This window comes from Vombatus ursinus, unplaced genomic scaffold (genome assembly GCF_900497805.2).
Source record: "Vombatus ursinus unplaced genomic scaffold, bare-nosed wombat genome assembly UNPS02014789.1, whole genome shotgun sequence".
NCBI lineage: Eukaryota > Metazoa > Chordata > Mammalia > Diprotodontia > Vombatidae > Vombatus > Vombatus ursinus.
The window spans coordinates 8,688,252-8,713,895 of NW_020954567.1; the positions used below are offsets into that span (position 1 = coordinate 8,688,252).

At 39.6% G+C, this 25,644-nt stretch overlaps 1 protein-coding gene across 1 annotated transcript in view; it reads right to left on the bottom strand.

Moving 5' to 3' along the window:
* Positions 1 to 16,328: 16,328 nt before the first annotated feature.
* The window catches only part of SELL (selectin L), a 33,683-nt gene continuing 24,367 nt past the window's right edge, over positions 16,329 to 25,644 (bottom strand). Inside the window, exons 9-10 of the mRNA XM_027868456.1 lie at positions 20,991 to 21,009; positions 16,329 to 16,664 (exon numbers count right to left, since the gene is read on the bottom strand). Of these exons, the coding sequence (XP_027724257.1) occupies positions 16,649 to 16,664; positions 20,991 to 21,009 (35 nt within the window). The 3' untranslated portion in view covers positions 16,329 to 16,648. The remainder of the gene's footprint in view (positions 16,665 to 20,990; positions 21,010 to 25,644) is intronic.

The window sequence follows — 25,644 nt, forward strand, 5'->3', positions numbered from 1 at the left end:
AGGCAGAGAATTCAGAATAAAGGGAGAGGAAGCAAAGGGCAGGTATCAATTGTAGATGGCCTCTTTAGGGAATTTAGCCACAAAAAGGATGAGAGATGAAAGACAATAGCTAATAGGGATAGACAGATCAAGGGTGGAGTTTTGTTTTTGTTTTTTGAGGTTGAGAGAGACATAGGCATGTTTGGAGGCAATAGGGAAGCCACCAGTAGACAGGGAGAGATTGAAGATTTGTTGTCGTTCAGTTGTTTCAGTTGTGTCCAACTCTTTGTGACCCCATTTGGGGTTTTCTTGGCAAAGATATTGGAGTGGTTGGCCCTTTCCTTCTCCAGTTCATTTTACAGATGGGAAATAGAGGCAACCAGGGTTAAGTGACTTGCTCAGGGTCACACAGCTAGTAAATGTCTGAGGCCAGATTTGAACTCAGAAAGATGAGTCTTCTTGACTCCAGTCCTGGCATTCCATCCACTGCACCACCTAGCTTCCAGATTGAAGATTAATGAGGAAATGATTGGGGCAGCTAGGTAGTGTAGTGGATAGAATGCCATCCCTGGAGTCAGAAGGAACTGAGTTCAAATCCAGCCTCAGATACTAACTGTGTTGTGACCCTGGGAAAGTCACCTAACTCTGTTTGTCACAGTTTCCTCATCTGTAAAAATAAGTTGATATAAATCATCTGTAAAATGAAGGAAATGGTAAATCATTCCCGTATCTTTGCCAACAAAACCCCAAACGGGGTCACGAAGAGTTAGACGTGACTGAAATGTCTAAACAATAAGGGGAATGAGAAGATTAGATTAGGTTGAGCCCTGCCTAAGGTCAGTGAGAAGGACTTTTATGTTTCCTTGTCAAGGGTCTGCTGGTAAATGTTTAACATCAGACTCTCTGAAAACACATATGACATAACTTTAAATTTAATCCACATGAATATTTTCTTCACCACTCTCTTAAGTTTATACAATAAACAAAACAAGTCAAGTCTCAATGTGTATCATTTGCCTATTTCCAAGGAAAAAAATACTCACATTGAAAAGTTAGTAATCAGCTCTCCCAAACGGGTAAGCACTGGCTCCATCACATCCCTGCTTGTGATCTATTCTCACCCTAGCTCTCTATAGCATTTTATCTGTGTAACATAAAATTCTGTTCTCTAAACTGCAGAAGCAAATTGTAAAAGCCAAAACTTATCTCTAAACTCAACACGGCGCTCACCTACTAGAGTCCTCAGTATTCAAAAGAGCGTTGAACCAAGAACCAAAAAGACTTGGCTCTGAATGCTGTGTCTCTATTTCCTGTGTAATATTGGACAGGCCACTTCCCTTTTTGCCTCAGTTCCCTCATCTGTAAAATGAGGTGGAGAGAGGGAATAGACTGGGTGATCTCTAAGCCCTCTCCAGCTCTAAAACTGCATGATTTCAAAACTCTTAGTATCAAACCAGAGTCCTTTTCATTTCCTTGGTGAATTTTTTGTTTCCTTTAAATTAAAGTAACTCAGAATATTTTTAGATATTTTAAAGGAAATACGAAATAGCGTGGAAATGTGGCAATCATCAGTGAGGTCAATTCAAATGGAAACCATCCATGAGAATCCCTGTAGGCCGTACTTTGACTTAGTTTAAAAATATAATGTTATCTTGTAATTCTATATTTTATTGTGTTACAGGCCTCATCAGGCTACTGGCCTTGTGTTTGCCACCTGGGCTCTACATTGTTGGAGGTAGTAAAAGTAACTCATTCTTAGAGAGCTTTTAAGTTGGCAAAGAATTTTATACACATTATCTCATTTCATCCTCATCAGTCTATGAAGTAAGTACTATTATTATGCCCATTTCACAGATGAGGAAATAGGTTTAGAGATGCTCAGGGGTTTATCCAAGGTCATAAATCTAGAGCCTGTGGAAGGATTCAAACCTAGGTTCCTGAAAGCCAAGACTAACATTCGATTTACTGAAGCTTATCTTCCGTTCTGTGACTTAGCCCCCTGTCCCCTCTAAAGAAGTTGGCCACCTATATCAACTCTCGGGGAACCTTTCAAATTGCCTTTATTTGAAAGCTAAGAATAAATTTTTACAGTCGTCTTCAAAAACCCCTGTCTCTCCTCTCCCCTCCCTTCTCTGCCCTCCTCTCCCATTCACACTTCTCTTCCACACCCTAATCTTGAGTCCAAGGACATGACTCTCCTGACCACACCCTTTACTTGGTCCTGCTTCAGACATGTTGACATGTTTATTTGCAGGAAATATGACAAAGCAGGGTACTTTCCTATGATATCTAACTTTTAAAAAAAGAATATTTGCATGAGCCATATTTAACTAGAACATTTTTTTCTTTTTTCCTTTGTGAAGCTTTCATGACTCTCACTTCGATAAGTTTCCCATTATTTCAATGCTCACAAGCTCCAAGCCTTTCCTAAGAGAGTGTGGGACAGGAAGAGTGGTCACAGCACTCTTAGCCCTCTTCTCTCACAGACCACTAGCCCCCTAAGAGTAAAGAGGAAGGTTGCCTTGGCCACTAGAAATTTAACTTATTATAGTTACTATCCCGGAATACTCTCCCTTCTCATCTCTGCCTTCTGTCTTCTTCCCAGTTTGAGCAAAAATCTTCTATAGTAAGCCTTTCTTGTTTCCTTCTAATTCTAGTGCCTTCCCTCTGCTGATTAACTCCAATTTTTCCTGCATATAGCTTATTTGTATATAGTTGTTTGCATGTTGTTTTCCCTATTTGATGGTGAGCTTCTCAAGGGCAAAGGCTGTCTTTGCCTTTCTTTGTAACCCCAGCATATGTAGCACAGCACCTGGCACATAGTAGGAGCTTATTAAATGCTTATTGATTGACTTTGTAAGCTTATAATACCTTGCTTTCTTTTGTGCACTGTGCATCCCTAGCCAAACTAGCCTACTTGCCATTCTCTCCACTCAGTATTTTATTCACCTCTTCATTTTGGACTACTTCTGCTCATACTCCTTTCATCTGCCAACACTCACCAAGACCTAGCTCCCTACTGGATGATGTTGCATCCCTGGCCATTCTTTCTAGTACTGGCTGCATGTTCTCTCACAGACCTGACTTGCTCCACTTGGACTGGGAATCAGGAAGGAATACTCTGTGATCCCCATTGCCACTTTCAGATTCTCCTTCTAAGACCAATGCTCAATACTCAGCAACCTTTCTTCCTTTGAGAGTCACTCTATTCAAATTTATCACTCAATCCAGATCCTTGTGGTCGTCACCAGGACATTTCTCAGTGATCTCAATGCTTGGTTTGCCTTCTTCCCCTGAGCCCAGCACCTACCCTTGTAATGGGGCACTTCAATATCCATGTTGATGTTCCACAGACATACTAACCTCACAGTTCCTCAATCCACTTCCATCTACTAGCTCCAATCTACTCAAACTCCCATGACCCACTCCTCCACTCCACCTCAACTTACTTACGCTTAGTGATGGATAGTCCTACAGTTGATCTTAACATCTCCCACACATGTTGTATAATCAAGGATTCTCAGATTCCTTTTCCTGATCATAATCTCCTATCATTCCGTCTCTCCCAGTGCCCTGCTTCTCCAAAACCTATTCTTTATTCTCATCATCACCTCCAGTCCCTCCATACCTCAATTCTTTCTCAGCCTACCATTCCTGCTCCTATTATCTTTACCTCTCTTCCTAATCCTGTACCCTTTATGAGCCAATTCTACCTTTTGCTATTGTCTAATCTTGAATCCCTTGTTCCCTAGTCCTATCCAACATGTATCCCTTGTTACATCTTTTCAAATCCCAACACTGTATTACTCCCACCATCTACCTCTTTTGTTCCTACTCACTTACTGCTGAAAAGATCTAGAAAGTCATACAACAGCGCTGACCAGATACAGTACAAGTCTGCTTCATCCAATCACAACTGGGGCTTCTTTCAAGCGAAGCAATTCTTTTATTCCTTACTAACTGATTCTCTATCCATCTCATCTTAGCAGTTACCATTGTCCTTCCAATCACCCAGGCTGGCAACCTTAGAATTGTCATCAACTCCTCACTAGCACTAACCCCACATAGCCAATTTGTCACCAAGTCTTGTTACTCTCACAACATCTCTTAGACACGTCCCCTTCTCTCTGCTCATACGGTAGTGCAAATGTCAGCCTGGTACAAGTTCTTACCACTTTTCACCTGGATTATTTAGTACTCTCCTAATTTCCTGCCTCAAGCCTCTCCCCACTCCAACCCATCCTCTAGACAGCAAAGTTATTGTCCTAAAGCATCATCTGACAAAATATCATCTCCCCACTTCCCATCCTACTCCCAACTCATTGAACTCCTGTAACTTCCTTATACTTTTAGGATCAAATATGAACTCCTCTATTTGGCATGTAAAGTGCCTCACAACCTGGCCCCTTACTACCTTCCTAGCTTACTTAACACATTACTTCCTGACATACTCTGTGGTCCAGTCATACTGCCCCATTTGTTGTTCCTCACATAAGGTGCTCCATCCATCTCCATGCCTTTATGCTGACTGTTTCTAATGCTTGGAATGCTCTTCTTCCCCACTTCTACCTTCAGGAACTCCTGACTTCCTTCAACACTCTGCTCATGTACTGCAAGAAGTCTTTGCTGGTTCTCCAACTACTGTATTTGATTTGTATAGTCTTGTATATGCATGTATATGTATATGTGTGTGTGTCTTCTCCATTAATATGTAAGCTCCTTAGGAGTAAGGACAATTGTGTTTTTGTCTTACAGTGCCTGGCACACAGTAGACACTTAATAGATGCTTGGTGATTGATTGATGAATTATTTTCGCACAGGTCATCCAACATGCCTTGAATTCATTCTGCCTCTCAGAATCCTTAGCTTCTTTCTATGAGGGCTTTGATGAAGTAATTTGGTCATGTTCTTCTTTTTGCTGATGAAAAGCATGGTCCAGGGGACAGCTAGGTGGTGCAGTGGATAGAGCTCCAGCCTTGGAGTCAGGAGGACTTGTGTTCAAATCTGGTCTCAGACACTTGATGCTTACCAACTGTGTGACCCTGGGCAAGTCACTTAACCCAGATTGCCTCACCAAAAAGAAAAAAAACCCTAAAAAAATCTAAGAAAAAAAGAGAAGGAAAAGAAAAGCATGGTCCAGGTCAGCATCAGTACAGGTATCAGGACTAGAAGCACAACAGAAGATTGTGAGTGTCATTAGCCTCATGAACGTTCTCGGAAGGATCTGGCGGTTCACAGATGGATGTATCCTAAAAGTGGGAAGGAAAAGAACCCAGAATGTTGAAATGAATAACCCTGACTTGAGAGGAACCCACAGACCTCTTACATGAAGGTTTCCAGGAGATTTTATAAATGTAAATTTACATCAAATTTACCAAATGTAAATGCGAAAACTCTCACAACAACCACTGATTTTTGATGCTCACTTGTTTCTCAGATTTTCGAGTATTTTCTTATTTGTGTCCAGGTTACTATTCTCAACCCTACCCCCTCCTTTCTTCTGCCCATTTCTAGAACGTAAGTTTCATGAAGACCTTAAAAGACCATTCTCCTCTTGAATGTCTCTTCAAGAATGGGAAATTCACTTCCTTATGAGGCAGCCTATTTTACTCTAGGATAGCACTCATTAGTTAGAAATTTTTGAAATGAAAATCACCTACATGTAATTTCTGCCCACTGATACTAATTTGGCATTATGGAGTAACACAATGTAAACCTGTTCTGTTTTCTACAGGATTCTCTTGCTGTTTCTCGTACTGCTCCTTCTCTATTTCCTATTCCTTTCCTCATCAGATAAACATGGCGCAGTGCCCTTCTCACTCGGTCTTCCCTTCACAGTCCCTCTCCGCCACTACACAGAGTTGGGAATTTGGCTGGGATGGCAATAGGAAGTGAGGATGGAAATTCAGCTGTATGAGATAGGCACCAGGGTGAAGGATGAAGAAGAGAGGGTGAGGGGGATAGCAGAGCCAATAATAGCAGCAGCAGCTCTCTCCTTGTCAGGGCTAGCTACTAAATCTACTCACCCTTCTGTGTGAGTTAGCTGTGGCTTGAAGAAGTCTTGCCAATAACGAGACTCCTAAACCAAATTCCATACCCCAAAGCTGAACCAAGATTCTGAGTTTACTCAGGATGCTAAATGTATTTCTTTCTAACGCTGAGTCCCAGGTCTAGAACTCCTGTTTCTTCATCTGGTAAGTCAAGGAACACTGAGTGGACACTCCTTTGCCCACTCAAAGAGGATCAGCAGTAAAGGACTAACCAAACTCATACATTCCCAATATCTGGCTAACTTTCAGGATTTGAGACAGCAATGAGCTCTCAGTGCCACTTGGTAGAGGTTATATATGTTTATTATGCATTCTAGTTCTTATGTACTTTTAATATTCTTATTGTGTTATTATATTCTGTTGTCTTGTATCTTATTGTATTGTTCTATGCTATGCTATGAGTAAATGCTGCATGCAATATTCCAGCATGTGGACCTGATTATGTGAAGAATCAATTCCATTATGCCAAGGTCATATGACTAGAGTTCTGTTGAAATACAACAAGGTCAGAAAACGAAAAGTGATCATCGTGGCTGGGGGAGGCAGCCTAGAGCCATGTTCCAACTGGGTTGACTAGGTTCCAAATGGTTCAACCCAACTATTTGAAAATGAAAGAGAGCATGGTATTTACTCTGTACTTCTGCCAAATGAGTATATGCACATTGCCAGAGGGAACATTGGACTCACCACTGAATGGCCAACATCACTTTCTAGTTAAGATGGACCAAAAGGGCTCTCCTCACTGTCACCCATTTGTTTACAAAAAAAATAACTTCTTGGGGGTGGTATTTATGACCTTGTCATTTGAGAACTTTCTTCCAACTATTTTCATCCTTGAATTTCTGCCCTCCCCTAGTAATAACACTGGCTTGAGACTATAAGCACATAGCAGAAAGATTCTGTGTTTGCCTAGGTGAGCCTGAGTCCCTGGCTGTTCTTCTATTTCCTTCCCTAAGCAGAGGTCATTGGTCATTGGAATGGACATTACATCCTTGGTGGGAACCTTGTAGGTTGAGAATTCTAGCATCAGGTGCCAGTTACCTAGAGGGAGATTATTTCTTTAATAGAACAATGTTCCTTGGAGGAGAACATGACCAGTGTGGGACCACCCAGTAGCTAAGTCTTGACTAGCCAGGGGATATGGACCTTGTGAACTGCTCAGACCCTGCAAAACCAAAATGAAGGAAAACATGAAACATGTGTTCGGCGGTCTCACAAAGCATCTTTACCTTTCAGGGTTTTTTCTTTCCTTCCACTCCTTCAGCTATATTCTCCCAGCTAGAGCCCCAGACACCCAACTGGGTAGCCTTCTTGCTATTCCTGCCACAAGACCCTTCTAACTGGACCTCCAGATCTAACTCTGTACCATGCTAATTAGTGAGTGCTTCCCTACATCCCCTCACCTATCCTCTCCTCCTTTCCACCTCTTGCTCCACAAACAGTTGTCATCAAATTGAGACTAGCATTGCTTCTGGAAAGGGAGCATCAGTAACCAAATGTCCTAAGGTTCCATTTGCCATTTGTGACTTTTCCCTTTCATGGCCACAACCCCCCTCTTCATATATTGTCTCCTCCTATAAGAATGTAAGTTTCTTGAGGGCAGGAACTGCCTTTTTTCTTTTTATCTCTAGTGTTCAGCACAGTACTTGGCACATAGTAAGCACTTAATAGGTGCTTTTTAAATAGTTAGCACATATATCACTTTAAGGTTTACAAAGTGCTTTACATAAATTATCAGATGATTTTTCTTTTTTAAAAAAATCATTCATTGAACTAGAGGTCCTAATGTAAAGAAGAAAATTTGACTTCACTGATATCCCTGAGACCTGATATGATGAAACCCATGACTGGAATATGCCTCTGAATCTTTAAACCTTATTTAAAACAAGTAGGGGCCAGCTAGGTAGTATAGTGAAAGAGCACCAACCCTGGAGACAAGGGCCTGAGTTCAAATCCGGCCTCAGACACTTACTAACTGTATGACCCTGGACAAGTCAGCTACCCCTGAGTGCCTCCGAAAAATATATAAAAATTAACAAATAAGATAGATGAAATGGGTGTGGAGTATAACATTGTATATTTAAGAAGACATACTAATGTACAAAACCAGACACAAAAGTGGATAAGCATGATAGAAAGCATTTGAGTGAAGGTCAATAATTTTGTCTTTGCAGCATACTCTACAGAACACCTTGACAAAAGAATAAATAAATGAGGACTTTGGGAAACAGATCACAAGCCTGGTTCTGAGATATAATGGTGGTAAAAGGAAGACATCTGCATAATCTCTGTCTGTCTCTGTCTCTTTCTCTCATCTCTCTCATCAAGGAAATTCAATAATTTTATTGGGCTAGGTTTCAATCTCTTTCTTCTAGTTTGGTCAGTATCTTAATGAATTCTTTCTACCCCAGGTATCTTTGGGCTTCTCTAAGGGCTTCTGAGAGATGATGAGTCTCTATTTAGCTAAGCCCATCCTCGAAAAGTATAGCCTGTCTCTGGAACTGTATCATATCAGATGTGAGCATATACTTAACATTTCCCATCAAAAGTTGTCATCAGATCTAAATTATATATGAGAGGGCATTCTCTGACCCACTTCAGTTGATGTAGTCACAGAAAACCCAGAATATGTTAATTGAATTGTGTTAATGAAGTGTAAAACTGACTGTTGATATGTGTCTATGCACTGATTCCTTTGTAAAGTCCTGTTCCTTTAAGACACTGCCTTTATATAAAGCATTTTGATGTTGAAAGGAGCAGAAATATTACTTTTGTTTAAAGAACAATCAACTGGTAAATGATGTAAGGTATTGTCCCTTTCAGAGATAGACAGTTTAGTGCCTGGAAGAGATAGGAAAAGAACTTTTGTTTGCTAAAAACTACTAAAATTTGCATGTAAAGAGAGAATTTTCAGATGGGATATGAACAGTTTAAGACAAAAAAATTATCTTTGACATAAATAAAAGGTTCAAATAATCTAGTAAAAGACATAGGTTGGTGGGGTTTTTTTGTATGTGAACAGTTTGAAGGTTTACAAGGAACAGAGGAAAAACATTAATTTATTGAAACTGATAAAAATGAGAGTATAAACACAGTTGTCAGAAACACTGACGGGTAAACTGGACCTCTTTGAATACTTGTAGAATGGCTAAAACTGCAGGGTACTGTGGTCCTCTCACCTCATTTGTATATAACTGTTTTAAATGTTAAGAGGTCAAAACTAAAAAAAGGAAAAAAAAACTGTTTTAGACTATTTAAATAAGGACCGTTGATTTCACAAGGGAGATTTGGTGAGTTTTATCTTCCTAAGTGAAAAGGGAGTTAGTACCAGGAGGCCCTGAGCTAAACCAATGAAAGTAATGAAGATGGAAAAAACAGCAGGGGGTAAATGGTCATCTCTGTTGGAGATCTGTGATGAAGTAGGAGCAACAGCAGAAAGACAAGAATCCTTTGCCTTGGAGATTCCTGATTGGCTGAAGAGAAATAGGAACTCATTGGATTAGAGCTTCATTGTAAATGTATTGCTCTTTTGCGCCACCTACAGTTTGAAAAAGATGAAGTCTTTCAGAAGTAGAGTTCTCTTGATCTCTACTGTCCTCTCTGGTTTGAGAAGGAAAAACAGGAAAGTAAAAGAGGTTTTACCAGTTGCTATGGGCTAGGTTTCAACTCTGCCATCAGCTGATTGAAAAAATGCATCATTCTGGTGAGTGAATAACAGTTTAGGTTTGTCTGTCATGACGAGAGTTTTTTCCTGATGAGCTGTGCAATTCTCTAAAGGGAACCATTAACTAAATTAAGGTGTAATGCTTTCTCGGTGCGATTTTAACAGTGATTATAAGTTGAAAGTTCTTAAAATACTTTAAGGTTAGCCAACAGAAGATAACTTGAGTTTCCTAGCTAGAGAGAAGTGAAGTTCAAAAGGGGAGCAGTTAGCAGAGAAACGGTGACGTGTGGTACAGATGTTGCTGCTTAGGCTAATGATATCAAAACCTTCAGTCTATACTTGTAATTTATCCAGAGCACATGAATTTTCCTCCCTCATGTGCTTTCCTGACAGGTTTCTGTAATTGTGTGTCCACTCTCCCCTCTTAGAAACTCAGTTCAGAGGCAAGAGAGTGTGACCTAGGTTTATGTGTGGATTGTGATATATTTATTATTCCTGCATTTTCTTTGATATATGAGTACCTGTGGCATTTGGACTTTAGACTTTTTGTTCAGTAAATGGTTATGATTAAGTGTCATCATTATTAGTGGCTGGTTTGTTTAAATGTTAATACATCTGCGGGGCCTGAAGAGTTAAAATATTGGGTAAGGAAGAATATATTCTCCACCAATAAGATTACAGCTAGGACAAGAAAAAGAAAGTGTCTTTCTCTGTAAAGCTAGTCTTACCAGTTATGTGGTACAGAGAAAGTGACAGATGTCCACATGCTTGTGAGAGAGGTAAGGCGCTACAGTGTTAGTGGCCACATAATGAGGCATTTGTAACAACTTTAACAGGTGTGAACAAAACTAATCAGTCATCTCTCTTGGCGGGTGCTCAATAGGTAAGCCCTGAAGAGTACAAATAATCACAGAGTGAGACTGATATACAGGAGAAAGAGAGAATTTGTCTTTCTTCTATACTTCAGTCATGTAACTTTGAAGGTGAGTTACTGTAACACTAGAAGACAGTGTGTCCATGGAGCAGAAATGCTCTAGGAAAACATAGATATATGGAGAAAATCACACAAGGAAGAAAGCAGCTACGAGGGTAAGAACACTACGTAATCAAGAGTGAGGCTGGGTGCAGCTAGGTGGTGCAGTGGAAAGAGTTCTGGCCTTGGAGTCAGGAGGACCAGAGTTCAAATCTGACCTCAGACACTTGACGCTCACTAGTTCTGTGATTCTGGGCAAGCCACCTAACCTGATTGCCTCACAAAAAAAAAAAAAAAAAAAAAAAAAAAAGGACTGTGTAGAAAAACAGACCCTGGGAATTTAGCATCAGGACTTTACAAAGAGAGAAAAAACTTTGGACCCTGAGGTGCAGCTGCCCTCTGGGAACCCAACCTACAGGTATAAGTGCAATTTGAAGGGGAGGGTGGGATAACTACCAGGGAAAATGGTACATAGATGACTCTAATTAATATTTACTGTGCTATACTCTCTCCTCACTCTTGCACAGTACTGCCAACTTATTTTCTTAAAGCACTCCTTTAATCTTGACAATCCCTATTAGTAAATCTTCAGTTGTACTCTGTTGCTCTAAAAGAAATCCAAATTCCTTAGCCTAGCATGCAGTTGCCCACAAGCTGAGCCCTGCATTCCCATCTGTCCTCATCTGCCAATATCTTCCGAGTGAAAAAGGTTGAAATTTAGAGGAGCCCTAATTCAGCCAAACAAATAGTCTTGTCATATACTATCAAAACAGTAGAGAATTCTAGATTTTCTCAATGTTTTCTCCACTGTAGTATCCACACAACAACATTCTGTGCCAGCTGTATCCCCAAGTGCTCAGCATAGTGCTGTCATAGCGCTTAACATATGTTGCTGAATAACTGTCATTTTTATCCACGTCTTTCTATAACCCAAATATTGGAACACCTATATGAGCATTTCATGAATACCCGTGTACCATTTGGGCAGTCTGAACATATGTCCTTAATTATGTTTTTTTGTGCTACTACTCTTGTACAAATAATTATTGATGATATGCTTCAGCCTGATTTCCAACCATCTTTCCATCATCTTTTGTGTCTGGGAGTCATGAATAAATATGTGTATATATTCAGTATATGTGTATATACTCGGTCAATAGACAATCACAACTTTATGAAACTTACATGAAAACTAGGTTTATTACAAGAGAAATGAACCTTGCATATGGAACACAAAGAGCTCATAATCCATACAGAAATTTGCATATTTATAATGGTAGAACCAAAGAAGGAGGAGAAAGTACAAATCTCCACCTAAAGGGGTGTGGCATGGGAGGGGGAAAGGTGCAGTAAAAGTCAGAAAAGGATGAAACTCCTCCCAAAGGGGAGGAGCAAGGTGATGGCAAAAGATGCACTCTTTTCCCTTGGAAACTGCTAGACCAGGGGTGGGGAACCTGCAACCTCCCTTTTGATTGAGTCCAAGTTTTACAGAACAAATGCTTTTATTAAAGGCCCTCTAGGTCCTCAAATGCAGCCCTTTGACTGAATCCAAGTTCTTTTATTAAAGGGATTTGTTCTATGAAGTTTGGATTCAGTCAAAGGGCCGCACTTGAGGACCTAGATGGCCATGTGAGGCCTCGAGGCTGCAGGTTTCTCACTCTTGTGCTAGACCATGAAGATATGATGGTTCAGCTTATTTACAAGGGTCCCAGCTGCACAAGCATTTTTCCAGACCAGTGTAGACTGACTGGCCCCTATCTTGGCTGCAAAGGACACATAGGGAGTCCAAGTTAGGATGCAAACAACAAATTATGTAAGTTCTGAGCGGGGGGGGAGGAGAAGGGGGGGGGTGACTTTGTCCTTGACACATTCAGGACCTCCTGCTCACTCTGGGTCCAGTGTTTCTGGAAAATATGGCAACTCAAAAAGACAAGTTCAGGGAACCCCTTAACATCCTTTAACATTATACACATATGTGTGTCTACATATATGTATGTTTATGTCTATATATGGGAGAGAATAATATAGGTAACAGATAATGCTATGTGGCATAGTGTATACAGCACTGGATTTGAAGTTAGGAATTGCGATCTTGACTTACTACAACTTGGAATACACAACATAATTTACAGACTAGAATAGATATGTGAGATTCCATAAACCACCTACAAAAGATTGGTCCCACTGCTTTGTAGCCACATCTCACATAATGAATCATTTGTAAAAGCCACATCCGAATTCACTTTTGGGGAGTAGATATGGTGACAGCCAAAGAAGCCATGTGCAATACGGCTGGTTCCACCTTGCCAAAGAAAAGCAGAAAATGGAAGCAATATCCATTCTAAAGACAAAGTGTAGATCTTCATGATTTGCTTTGCCAGGTCAGGTTCCGGCATATGTTATAAGTGAGGTAGACTGACCTTAGTTTCCTCGGTGATCCTCCTACCATTCCTTGTTTTCGATGGGCTAGTATTACAAGAAGCTAGGCAATTTTAAATATTGAGATATTTATCTAAATGTAGCTAACTTCAGTTAGAATTTTGAATGTGTTGAGTTTCACACAGTTCCCTGAGGGTTAATGATAATACCTATTACTTCTATAATACTTTGAAGTTGACAAAGTAATGTAAACAGCAATTTTATCTATATGTTTAGCCATCATCTCATTTAATCTTCACACCAACCCTAAAGGTAAGCAGGACATTCGTTACCAACCCTATTTTCCAAAAGAGGAAACTGTGACTTTGAGAAATTCAATGACTTGTCCATCAACAATATTGTCCAGGACCAGAACCCGAGTCTGCTGATTCCCTCAGCAGTGTTTGTACCGGTACATCAGTGCAGCTAAGCTCAAATAGAAATGGTGGCCACTAAACCACACCTAAGGATCCCAGTAGGTGGCATCTTGACCTAGAAAACCACGTATGTGCATTCGGGGTGTGTGTGTGTGCGTGTGCATGTGTGTGTGTGTGTGTGTGTGTGTTAAACAGTTTCTCTCTCACACACACACATATATACATACATATACATGTATATATGTATGTATGTGTGTGTATGTATATACATACACACACATACACATAATATAGAGAGAAGAAATTTCCTCCTAAAATACTTCTATGTAGGTGATTGCTATAAAAAATGAAGACCTCTATGGGATCATCAGAATTTGACTGCAGGGGCAGCTAGGTGGCACAGCGGATACAGCACCGGCCCTAAAGTCAGGAGGACCTTAGTTCAAATCCGGCCTCAGACACACATAACACTTACTAGCTGTGTGACCCTGGGCAAGTCACTTAACCCCAATGCCTAGCCAAAAAAAAAAATGTAAACAGAATTTGACTGCGCTGTGTGACAAAGCGGCATTTCTAATATTTCTGTTTGGGTTTGTTTCTCTGGCATTAGTACAGCTCTTATCAACAAATTAGTATTTGCATAGGGCCTCTGACCTTGAGCTTTATCACCATATAAAACTACAAAACACAGTGGTAAAGGAGGGGTCTATTCCAGCTGATAAGCTTACAAAAACTGATAACTGAATATGCCCTTTGGTATGTAATTTAAAATTTTTTTTTTAGGCAATTGGGGTTAAGTGACTTATCCAGGGTCACACAGCTAGTAGGTGTCCGAGGCCAGATTTGAACTCAGGTCTGCCTGACTACAGGGGCTGGTACTCTATCCACTGCACCACCTAGCTGCCCCCTTAAATTTTTTTTAAAATTTAATTTTTTTTATTATTTTGAACTTCTCAAACAAAGACAAACTTCTCCCTGTACAAAGAAGAACAGAAAAGGAGGAAACCATGAATCCCCACTCTATGTACAATTTTATTTTTGAATATTTTAAATTTAACCTGGTAGCTTGTCTGTGTCCCCTCCTGAACTTCCTTCTGTTCTCGTTTTTTTTCAATGATTCATTGATTCTCTTTTCTTTATTTTTCTTCCTTTTTCAGTATCACTATAAATATCCTCCCATTCCTCACAGCTTTCCCCTCTATCCACCCAAAAATATAGGCCTCCCCTTGTAAAAAGTGAAAATGGTCACACAAACCAAATGCAAACACTGAAAATGTATGTCTCATTCATCACCTCTCCGCAAGAGGTGGGAAGTATTATTTATCATCAGTCATGTAAGGTCCTGACTGGTCATTGTATTGATCAGAGTTGAGTCTTTCACAGTTGTTTTCCTTTACAATGTTGTAGTCATTATAGAAATTGTTCTCCTGATTCTGCTCCCTTTTTCTCTGCATAAGCTCATATAAGTCTTCCCAGGATTCTCTGAAATTGTTTTTTATAGAGAAGTGATATTCCATTTCATTCTATTAATACTAAAAATGACCTAAATACATGTATATATTTAGATATGTATGTACGCATGTATGTGTGTATATATATATATATATATATGTATGTATGTGTGGGTAAATACTTTCAGGCCTTCAAAGCCCTTTAAATACATTATTACATTTGATCCTAACAACAAACTTTTGAGATAGCTGCTATTAAAACCCTCATTTTAGAGAGGTGGCTATGAAATTGAGAGAAGATAAGTGATGTGCCAAAAGTCACACAGTTAATGAATGTCTGAGGCCGGATTTGAACTCAGGTCTTCTGGCCTCTGAGTTCACCATTCCATCTACTGTACCAGCTAGATGTCACCTGTCTATTAATTTGTTCAGCCATAATTTGTTCAGTCATTCCATCTACTGTACCAGCTAGATGTCACCTAGCTATTAATTTGTTCAGACCATAATTTGTTCAGCCATTCTCCAATTGATGGGCACCCATTTTGTTTACAGGTCTTTGCCACAACGAAAAAGGCTGTTATAAATATTTTTGTATACATGGTTCCTCTCTCTCTATCTTTGATTTCTTTGAGGTATAAGCCTAATAGAGGCTGGTGTAAAGTTCAGTGACTTTTGGGGTAAAATTCCAACTGCTTTCCAGATTGGTTACTGCTTCACCTACAGCTCAACAACATGTCTGTCCTCCCACACACCTTCCACAATTGTCATTTTTCATTTCTGTCATCTTTGCTACATGATAAATTCCCTATGTGTCTTGAATATCAGATAAATTGTGAAGTACTTCACCCTTTGTGAAGTACAAGTCACTTCAGTGCCTTGGGCAATTTTCTAAGACTATAAGTAGCAGAAGAGTTTCTGATGTCCATTGTTGAGGGAGTTTCCTCACTGGGAGGACCCTACACACAATATATTTAGGTCTAGACATCAACATGGGAAATTCCTAGTTTGTGAATTCCTTCCAAATCTTCTGCAAACTACCCTCAGTGCCCTCTTAAGGCAATGAGAAGACAATTGGCTTGCCCGCTGTCACATAGTTAGAACATGTTAGAGGCAGGTCTTCCTTACTCCAAGACTTGCCCACTAACCATCGCATGATACTGCCTCTCATTATAGTATATAACTATGCCAATTATGTATATATATATATAATATACATATATACACATAACATAGATAAATCACATATAATCATGCCCGTTTTACAGATGAGTAAACTGAGACTAAAAGCAATTAAGTGACTTGCTCAAAGCCACACAGCAAGTTTCTGAAGTGGAACTTGGAACTCATATATTTGGAGTCCTTATCCAATGGTCTTTCCACTACCATGTATCAAATCTATGATCAGATGAGACCTGCTACAGAACAGTATTTTATTGTATTTGCAAAGCAGAATTGGCATTGGGTTATAGTTGGATGTCTTTATTTTTCAAAACAATCCCTTCTTCTTGAAATCCAAAATGATTTTTTATAGATGCATAGGCATAAAAGTATACAAGATAACAAAGAAAATAGTATACATCAAAATGGACACAGTGGGGATGATTCACCGCTATGGGGAAAAACACCACCAATGTCATCTTCCAATGTGGATGACTCCACTTAAAACTTCCAGTCCTTTTTCACAAAGTTGTTGAAAAGTTTGATAGTTCTTTGACTTTTCTCTAACGAGTAGCAATTTATTCTCTGTCAGGCCTGCCAAAGAAAAAGCAAGAGATTGTGAATTAAATGTGAGATTGATTATCCCTAGGATCTTTCATAGATAGAAAATACTAGAAAGAATTTCTATTTTAGACTGTACCTATGTTTTGGTTGAGATAGGGAACTCCTAGTGTGGAAACTCCCTCTGCCAATGCAGATTAGCAAGTCCTCTGCAACTTACACTCTTGGAGAGTTGAGTGAGGCCTTGAGAGTTTAAGCAGCTTGCCTTTGTCTCTCAGCCAGTACATGTCAGAGGCAGGACAGACCTCTGCTCTTCCTGACTCTCAAGTTTCTCTATCCCCTACAGCAAGCTACCTCTCATTTATATGCTTTCATGCAGCATATAAATGTGTTAAGGTTTGCAGATTACTTTCTTTACATACATTTTCTCATTTGAGATTCACAACAACCCTGAGACATAAGTAAGTATTAAGGATAAAATAAAGGGATAAGAGTAAGGAACTTGTAATTTCATTGGTATGGGGTGTATGAAAATTTTAAGGGACTATTTTGTTTTTTACATCTCTAGCATTTGGAATAGAACAAATCCTTAATAAATGCTTGTTGAATTGAGCTGAAATTGATATGCTTAAACTATATGGTCCATTGGTTCAATCGATGTTTGTTACTATTTCTTGAGCATTGACAATGCAAAGTATCAGGATAGATGCAGTGAAAAATATAAAGAAGTGTGAGACTTGTCCCTCTCTTCAAAGAGTTTTCATCTATCTGGTTGGGGAACTAGATATCTCTACAAGAAAAATAATTATTCTAAAGAAATGAATAAGTGTTAAACAAATAGGACAGATACAAAATGTCACTGGAATTCAAAGAACTTTGGACAGAAATGCTCAGGGATGATTTCATAGAAGAGGTGGGGTACGTAAGCTGGGCAGGATTTTTGATAGCTGGAGAAGCAGTGGGAGGCCATTCCAAGCAAGAAGGTATGGCATGAGTGGAAAAGGCCAAGGCAAAGAAACCGAAGCTTAAAGAGGTTCATTGTTTTCTCTACACCATTAGTAAAAAGTGGAACTGGGGGGCAGCTGGATGGTGCAGTGGATAGAGCTCTGGCCTTGGAGTGAGAAGGACCTGAGTTCAAATCCCGTCTCAGACCCATGACACTTACTAGCTGTTTGATCCTGGGCAAGTCACTTAACCCCGATTGCCTCACCTCAAGTGGAGCCGGGACTCAAACTAGGGTCTCCAAGATTGCCAGTTCTGTGCTCTTTCTATGATTTCTCCTATATGAACTCTGGACTTTATTAGGGTTGTTCTTTTTTCCCCAAAACAAATCATTGTTCAGTGCTCCAATGCTCAATGTTCCATTGTTCAATGTTGGGTAGAGAACAAGCAAATGGTGAAATAATGTTATTCTGCCAGCATTCAGAAAACTCCCCTCCCACTTCCATGGGCACCTAACTAATTTCTGATTTACTTTAACGTTTTCTAATATCAAGGGTTTTGGGGTGAATGTCACCTAGCTTCCTTTTATCCCTATTGGTGGGATGGTGTCCATTAAAACCCTTTGACTCCCTGGGTATTTGTGGTTTTAACTCTTGGTCTGTTTTGGCTCTTAGGTGAACAAGTTCTATTTACTACCTTGTTACGTTTTCAGAGTCTCTATTGTGCTTGGGCAAATGATTACCTAAGAGACGAAATACACAGGAAGATACAATGCCCAACATCAGATGAGAGTGTTTCTGAAACTTGAGGTTTTGGGTTTTTTGGGGTTTTTTTTTTTTCTTCCCCAAGTGCTTTGATCTTTACCCTGCTGAGCATGTTTGCAGCTGCATTTGAACAGCTCAAGTTCCTATGAATGCAGGGCCTGGGAACTTGGGTCCTGGTTTGACTGTGGTCTCAAAGACTTGCTATATTTGGTTCCCTTTTGGCCTTTCCAGGAACGTGGTGCAATTCCGCCTCAAGCAAAACTGATATTTATTTCATGAAACTAAATCTCTCACCATCTCAAATCAATTCCACTATTAATCCAAGTCAAAATAACTTTTTGAGACTGAAACCACCACTGTTGGTTTTGACTCTCACTGATTTTTCCTCATTTCTGATTCCCCCCTTCTTCTTCCCAGAAGAGACCAGAAAGTCCCTGCAAGTCAACAAGCCTAACTAGAATCCTTGCAACTTTGATGTGGTTTCTACTCCCCTCCCTTAGTCAGCTACCCAGTTTTGTCTGATCCCAGCTGAAAAATGTTTTTTTCTTCACTCCTTGAAGAGTTACCAGTTGGTTTTCCATTTTGACATCATCGTCTAGTTAATATTTAACATTGTTAGGAGCATTTGAGTTGTAGAATGGATAAACTCTGGCCTTGAAGCCAGAAATAACCAAGTTAATAATAATTATCATTATTATTGTAATGACAAATGATAATAAAAATAATAATAGCTAATATTTCCATAGCATTGTAAAATTTGCAAAGCACTTTACATATATTATCTTACTTAAGTTCTACCTTTGACCACATACTGGCTGTATGACCATGGGCAATTCATTTGGCATCTCAATGCCTATGCCAACTCTTGAAGACTTGAACTTGTACAGAAGGTGCCAACCAACCCTCATCAAAGGAGTTTCCTCACCCTAGAATTCCCTAGTTTCTTTAGTCTTGTTATTAATTTTCTTGCACAGGTATCTAGCTCCCCAACAAGATGGAGGAGAGGACAAGTCTTACATTTCTTTATATTTTCCACTGCATCTATCCCGATGCCTTGTATTGCCAATGCTCAAGAAATAATCACTTAAGATTGGATGGTCAATCAACAAACATCAGTTGAACCAATGGACCATACACCTTAAGCGTATCAATTTTGGTTCAATTCAATAAGCATTTATTAAGGACTTATTCTGTTCCAGATGCTAGGGATGTAAAAACAAAAGTCTGTATGTAAATTTTAAAAGTTTATCTTCTACTAGGAGGAGAGGAAACAACATTGATACAAATCAATAGCTACAAAAAACACAGAAAATAAATGCAAAATAATTTTTCACGGGTCTACAATTTCCTAAGTGTGAAGACTAGCTCCCAGGGGCAATCCCATAAAAAACACATTTAAGGCACTGGGGGAGGCTTAGAGAGATTGAGGGCAGGGACTGTTTTTTGCCTCTTTTTGTATCTCCATTGCTTAGCACAGTGCCTGGCACATAGTAGGCCCTTAATAAATACTTATTGATTGATGTCACACAGCTGATAGAATTTGAACTTGCTCCTTCCTGATTTCAAGACCAGCACTCTAGCACTAACCATGCCACTTGCCATAGCTTACTATGGTAACCCCAGAACCACAGGTCAGGATTAGTTTGATTTCTGCAGCTTACAATTCTATCACTTTTTAATTTTAAGTTAATATTGATACATTTAAATTTCCGGCCAGCATGTCCATTGTGTTCCTCAAGTGAGATTAATAAGTATTAATTGGTTTGAATTGCTTTCAACTACAAGCAATTTAGTAGAAGCAAAATAGTAGCTGGGGCTTTTGCAGCTGCCAGCTTGTCCCCTGATACCAGGCAAATCTTTCACACAGTGGGTGTGGCCAGGAAATAAATATGTAGATGTTATCAGTTTCCAGCCCTGCCATTCCCACATGACCCACAAAGTTGGGGGTGAAGGGTGGGGAAGTAAGGTGGGGAGAGGAGGAGGGGAGAGAAACCATCTACACTAGCAAGCAGTATTTACTAAATCCATCAAGACAAAAATTACCCTCTTGTGCTCCAGCCTCAGTCCCAGACTCCCCAGAGACCCAGCATACTCTCTATTTGGCCAATTAGGACGCTTTTGAATTCTCATCTCAACAATTCTTATTACCTAATATGTTTCTTCCTAAAATCTCAAAAAAATGAAAAACTTTATCCACCACCCTGAAACCTAAAGAAAGACAATTTAGCAATCCCTCTTGTGAATGAATTTTTAATGTCAAAGTTAATATTTACATGGACCCTACATTTGGGCATTCACATTTTTAAGGGCAGGGAAAAATAAATCCCTAGAACTGCCTTCTTCAAAGGGAAATCTTGGATAGTCTAGGAAGGGTCCCCAAATTTAAATAGGATTCACCATGCAAACATGAATGAGTGAATATTCATTTTTTTGTTCTTTGTGTTTTGTTCCACAAACCCTAAGAATGACATTCTTGTCAGTTCCACCTGCTAACTTCATTTGGGCCAGAAGCATGCGTGCACCTTTTGGAATAAGCATGAAGGGACAGCTCAGCTACAATTAGGAAGGCTTGCTTAGCAAGGCAAGGACCCAACAGAGGTAAGAGATTAAAAAACATCTTGACAGAGGAAGTTCCTTGATGAAAGACACTTACCTTCTGGAAGACTTCTTGGCTATCAATAGGGGGAAAAAGAAACAAATGTTATTAACAAAAATTGGTAAGAAAATGATACCAAGATTCATCATACTTTTATTAAGGAAGGCTTCAGAGAGATTCTCCCTTTCTACCTCCAACTATTTTTTAAAATTCAACTCAACTAAACCTTTACTATGTCTACTCTATAGACAGTGCTGAGCCTGGCATATTTTCCTTTTGAAGTCTACTGATTAGAGATATTAATTCTAAGAGACCTAACAAATGTGATCTAACTGTTGGTACCATTATCAGAATTTGACTAGAGGTAATGATGAGCGAGGGGGTAGGTTTGGAGTTGGAAGTCTTGGGTTGAGGCTTTGGGCAAGTCCCCCAATTCTTCTAGGCCTCATCTATAAAATGAGAAGATTGGACTCATTGAAAGACTAATGTCCTTTCAAGCTCTAAATATTCAAAGTGACAGGGAATATTGGGCTAGAGGGGACCATGGGTCTGACTCAGAATGACAATGCTTATGTCTTCCTAGAAGCTGTCACATGATGGAAAGACCCCTATATTTGGAGACAGAGTACCAACCTTCAAATCCTGGCTTTGCTCCCTGCTCCCTGAGTGACCTTGGGTAAATCTAGATTCCTCATATATAAAATGAGAGAATTGGACTAGGTCATCTCAAGCTCTAAATCTCTGGTCCTTTGGAACCAGCTCTTGCTCTAGGCAGAACTTATTAAACTTTTTTGGTGTCATGGAACCCTTTGGCCATCTGGTAAAAACTATGGACCCCTTCTCAGAATTATGTTTTTAAATGCATGCAATAAAATAAAATAAACAATATAATATAATACAATACAATAAAATAAAAATATGATAAAGGATTACAAAAGAAAAAATTATATTGAATAAAGATTGGATTTTCCCATGGATCCCCTGAAATCTATCCACAGACCCCTTATGCGTCCATGAAACCTAGGTTAAGAACTCTTGCTCTAGGGGAAGCTGGAGCAAAAAGATCATTGTAGAAATAGTCCCAGGAGAAAAATATCTTCCCAACATGCATTTTGTTGATAATGTGGCTCAGCTGCAAATAATATACTCATTCAAAAAGCAACTACTATTTTGTTGTTGTTGTTCAGTCATATCTTACTCTTTGTGACCCTATTTGGGGTTTTCTTGGCAAAGATACTGGAGTGGGTTGCCATTTCCTTTTCCAGTTCATTTTACAGATGAGGAGCTGAGGCAATAGGGTAAGTGAGTTGCCAAAGTCATAAAGCTAGGAAGTGTCTGAGGCCAGATTTGAACTTAGGAAGATGAGTCTTCCTGACTTCAGGCCCAGAGCTCTATCCACTGCACCACCTAGTGTTCTATCTATTATTTTATGGTAACTCAAATTACCTATGATTTCTGTGATCTATCTGGGCTTCTCTTCATTACCGTATCTGTAACTAGTCTAACTACTATTGGGTATTAGGGACAAACAGACAAAAACAAAAGTTTCTGCCCTCAAGAAGCTTGAGCAAGAGGGAAAGATCAAACCAGAAATACGATTTTATCTGTAGAAAAAGCATTAACAAAAATATGTAACCTTTTGTTTTTCTTCTATATCATATCTGACTTGCTGCTGGCCTCTCATATGTTATCTCCTCCATTAGAATGTGAGCTCAAGTTTGTATTCATATTGCTTTGTACCTAATATGCATTAAATAAATGTTTTTTCATTCATTCATTCATTCATTACAAATTTTGTTGCCTGTTTTCACATGATTTTCTCTCAAGCAAAAAACAATGAAAGCTACAGCTGTACATCAATAAAGGCCCAGTCCTATAGAGAGAGCTTATTTTTAGAGAAAAGGGAACTAAGTGGGTATGTGTTTAGTTTCAAGCCCTATTCTCATCCTGTGCATGGGTTCATGTGGAAAACTCTCCCAACCACAAAACATACACAACACTGCATTAGTTTGAATGAAGGCCAGTGGTGGATTCAGGCCACATCTGGTTGGGGATCTGGTTTTGTTATTATGTAACCAAAAAAAAGTTGTCCCTAAAGCACCTCTGCCTCAGTTTCCTCCTCTGGTATGCATTTGCTGACTGACCTTACAGTGATGATAAAAGGTATGAGAAGTTCTGATTTGTGCAGATGCTCAGCCAGTCCTTGTGATACAGGAGATTGAAAAATGTTCTCCAATCTACCATTTCCCTCTCTTATTGTGTAAAAGGGAACCACTTAAGCAAAGGTTAAGAGGAAAGACATGCTCCTGGTACACTTCTATGTTCTAGTCTCATCCTGGGCTGGGGAGCAAAAAGGAAACCATTACTGAAGCTATTATGTTCTGTTCTGGTGGGGATGTGCTTGGAGGGGAGAGGAAGGGAAATGATCCCAGGTCCAGATCCTAAGGCTCTTGCTTAGGTCAGAGGCTCTGGGTGGAGCTCTGAAGGGCTGTATGGGAACTGAGCCTTTCTACCAACCTGTAGTTTCCACACTTGGACCTCCCTCCCTTCAGTTTCTCACATTCCCTCCCCAAGTTTCCTCAGCATTCTCACTTCTCTTAGACTCCCCAGACCTTTTAATCACTTTCTCTGCCCCACTGGGTTCTTTCCTCTCTCCATCAAACTCCTCTTTCCCCTAACACCCTGCAGAAGAAAGAGAAGAAAAGACAAATTCCCAAAACTTCCACATTTCCTTACCACTTGAACCACAGGGTGTTTATTTTTTTTTCCACAAAAAAAAGCAATGTTATAAACTGGTGAAATTCCCAGGCTAGCCCATAATATAACTGAAATGCCATATATTTGCAACATAATCATTTGCTGTTTTTCATTGCACGTGTACCATACTTCAGTTACATTTTTATTTAAGTAACCACCTCAGATTTAATTCGCTAACTGCTATTTGCGACACTCTTGTTATGAAGAAACCTGTTTTGAGTTCCAAGCAATTTGCTTACAAACAAACTCTTGAAAGTCTAGCCTGTTAGTAAATTGGGGCTGCCTATGTTAGAATTCAACTCAACAAATATTTGTTGGGCACCTACTATGTGCAATGTACTATATTAAGTTCTATGGGAGGGGAAGAGAATGAGTAAGACATAGTCCTCGTCCTTAAAGAGATTATAATCTGACAAGGAGCACTTTTTTTTCCTAAATCCGAATTTTTTAAATGTAGCTTTATGGTAGTCCTAACTACCTATGAATTCTGTGATCTTCTGGGCATCTCTTCTCTTCGTTGGCATAACTGTAACTAGTTTAGCTTTTATCTGTTTCCTGTTTGCCCCCACTTTGAAATTCCCACAGCGGTGGCACGTCAATCATCATGCTATCTGTCTGAGATCTTGTACAGAAATGACTCTGGGGGAGAAGACTGAAAAAAACAACCTACCACCTTTCTCATTACTGCCAATTTCAGCCTTGGCCAAACTCCTTGTTGGATAAAATAGGCTCAGACTATTCATGGGATTGAAATGTAGATGATTGAAATGTAGAAGTAAAGCATCTCCTTATTCAAAGTCTTTAAAGGCTGTCTAGGAAAATGGTTATTTCAGGGGTCCATGAACTGTTTTCAGAGCACAGCCTGTTGCCAAGAGGAAAAATACAGCCCCACAGACAACACGTGGAAGCTGCCCTCTCCTTTACCCTTTTTATTCTGGGTTGCTGGAGGCAATGAGAATTAATAGGGGACTATGAGATCATGGGATCATAGATTTAAGGCTGGAAGGACTCTTGAAGATCATCTGATATAATTTTATCGTTTTCAAATTGTATCATATATTTAGATCTGGAAGGGTCCATAAAGATCATCTAATCTAATCTCCCTCTCCCCCCACCCCCGTTTCACAGATGAGGATCCTGAGGCCCTGAGTGGTTAAGTGTACTACTCAAAGTCACAAAAATAGCATGTGGCAGGTCTGGGATTTGAACTAGGGACAGTATTTGAGCCAAGATTCCAATTCCAAGGCTAGCATCTGTTCCAATGAACCATTCTGCCTCATGTAGATGGGTGTAAGGTGGACAATAGTGGGGGTTGATAGATGTGATCTCCTCTGGTGAAGAATTCCATAAGAACCTTCCTTCCTCTGGCCTCCCCTGACCTTATACCTGAGGCAGTCTCTCTCACCTTGGTTCAGGATGAAAATCCTGATCAAAGCTGATAGCAGTGGCCATATTGATCTGGGTGCCTTAGATCCATTTAGTAGACTTGTAATTTATCCAGAGTACCATCCAACTTCCCTCTCACCCTGACTGAAAAACTTGCCCAGAATGTCCTATGCTTGCATTTTGGACAATACCATGAGTGACCTGGAGGACCCCTGACAGCCTACGGACAACACATGGGAACCCACTAATCGAAAATCACTTTTAAAAGGTAACGTTCTGTGAACAGGACTGATTAATGCATTGGGTTTGAGGAATTTCAAATAGCAATTCAGTGTGAAGGCAGCATTTGCCAAAATAAAGGTTGCTGGGCAGTGGGTGATCTGTACTCACCAATGAACCATTTGGGGGCTTTAATGCCTTTCTTTTAAATACAAAATTTAATTTCACTATTTTATTTTTTTTCTGCTAAACAGGGTTAGGTGGTGTGTTGTTAAATCTGATGCCAGAAACATCGAAAATGATTCATTTTTACATAGATCTTGCTGTTGAAAGTGTGATTTCAAAATAA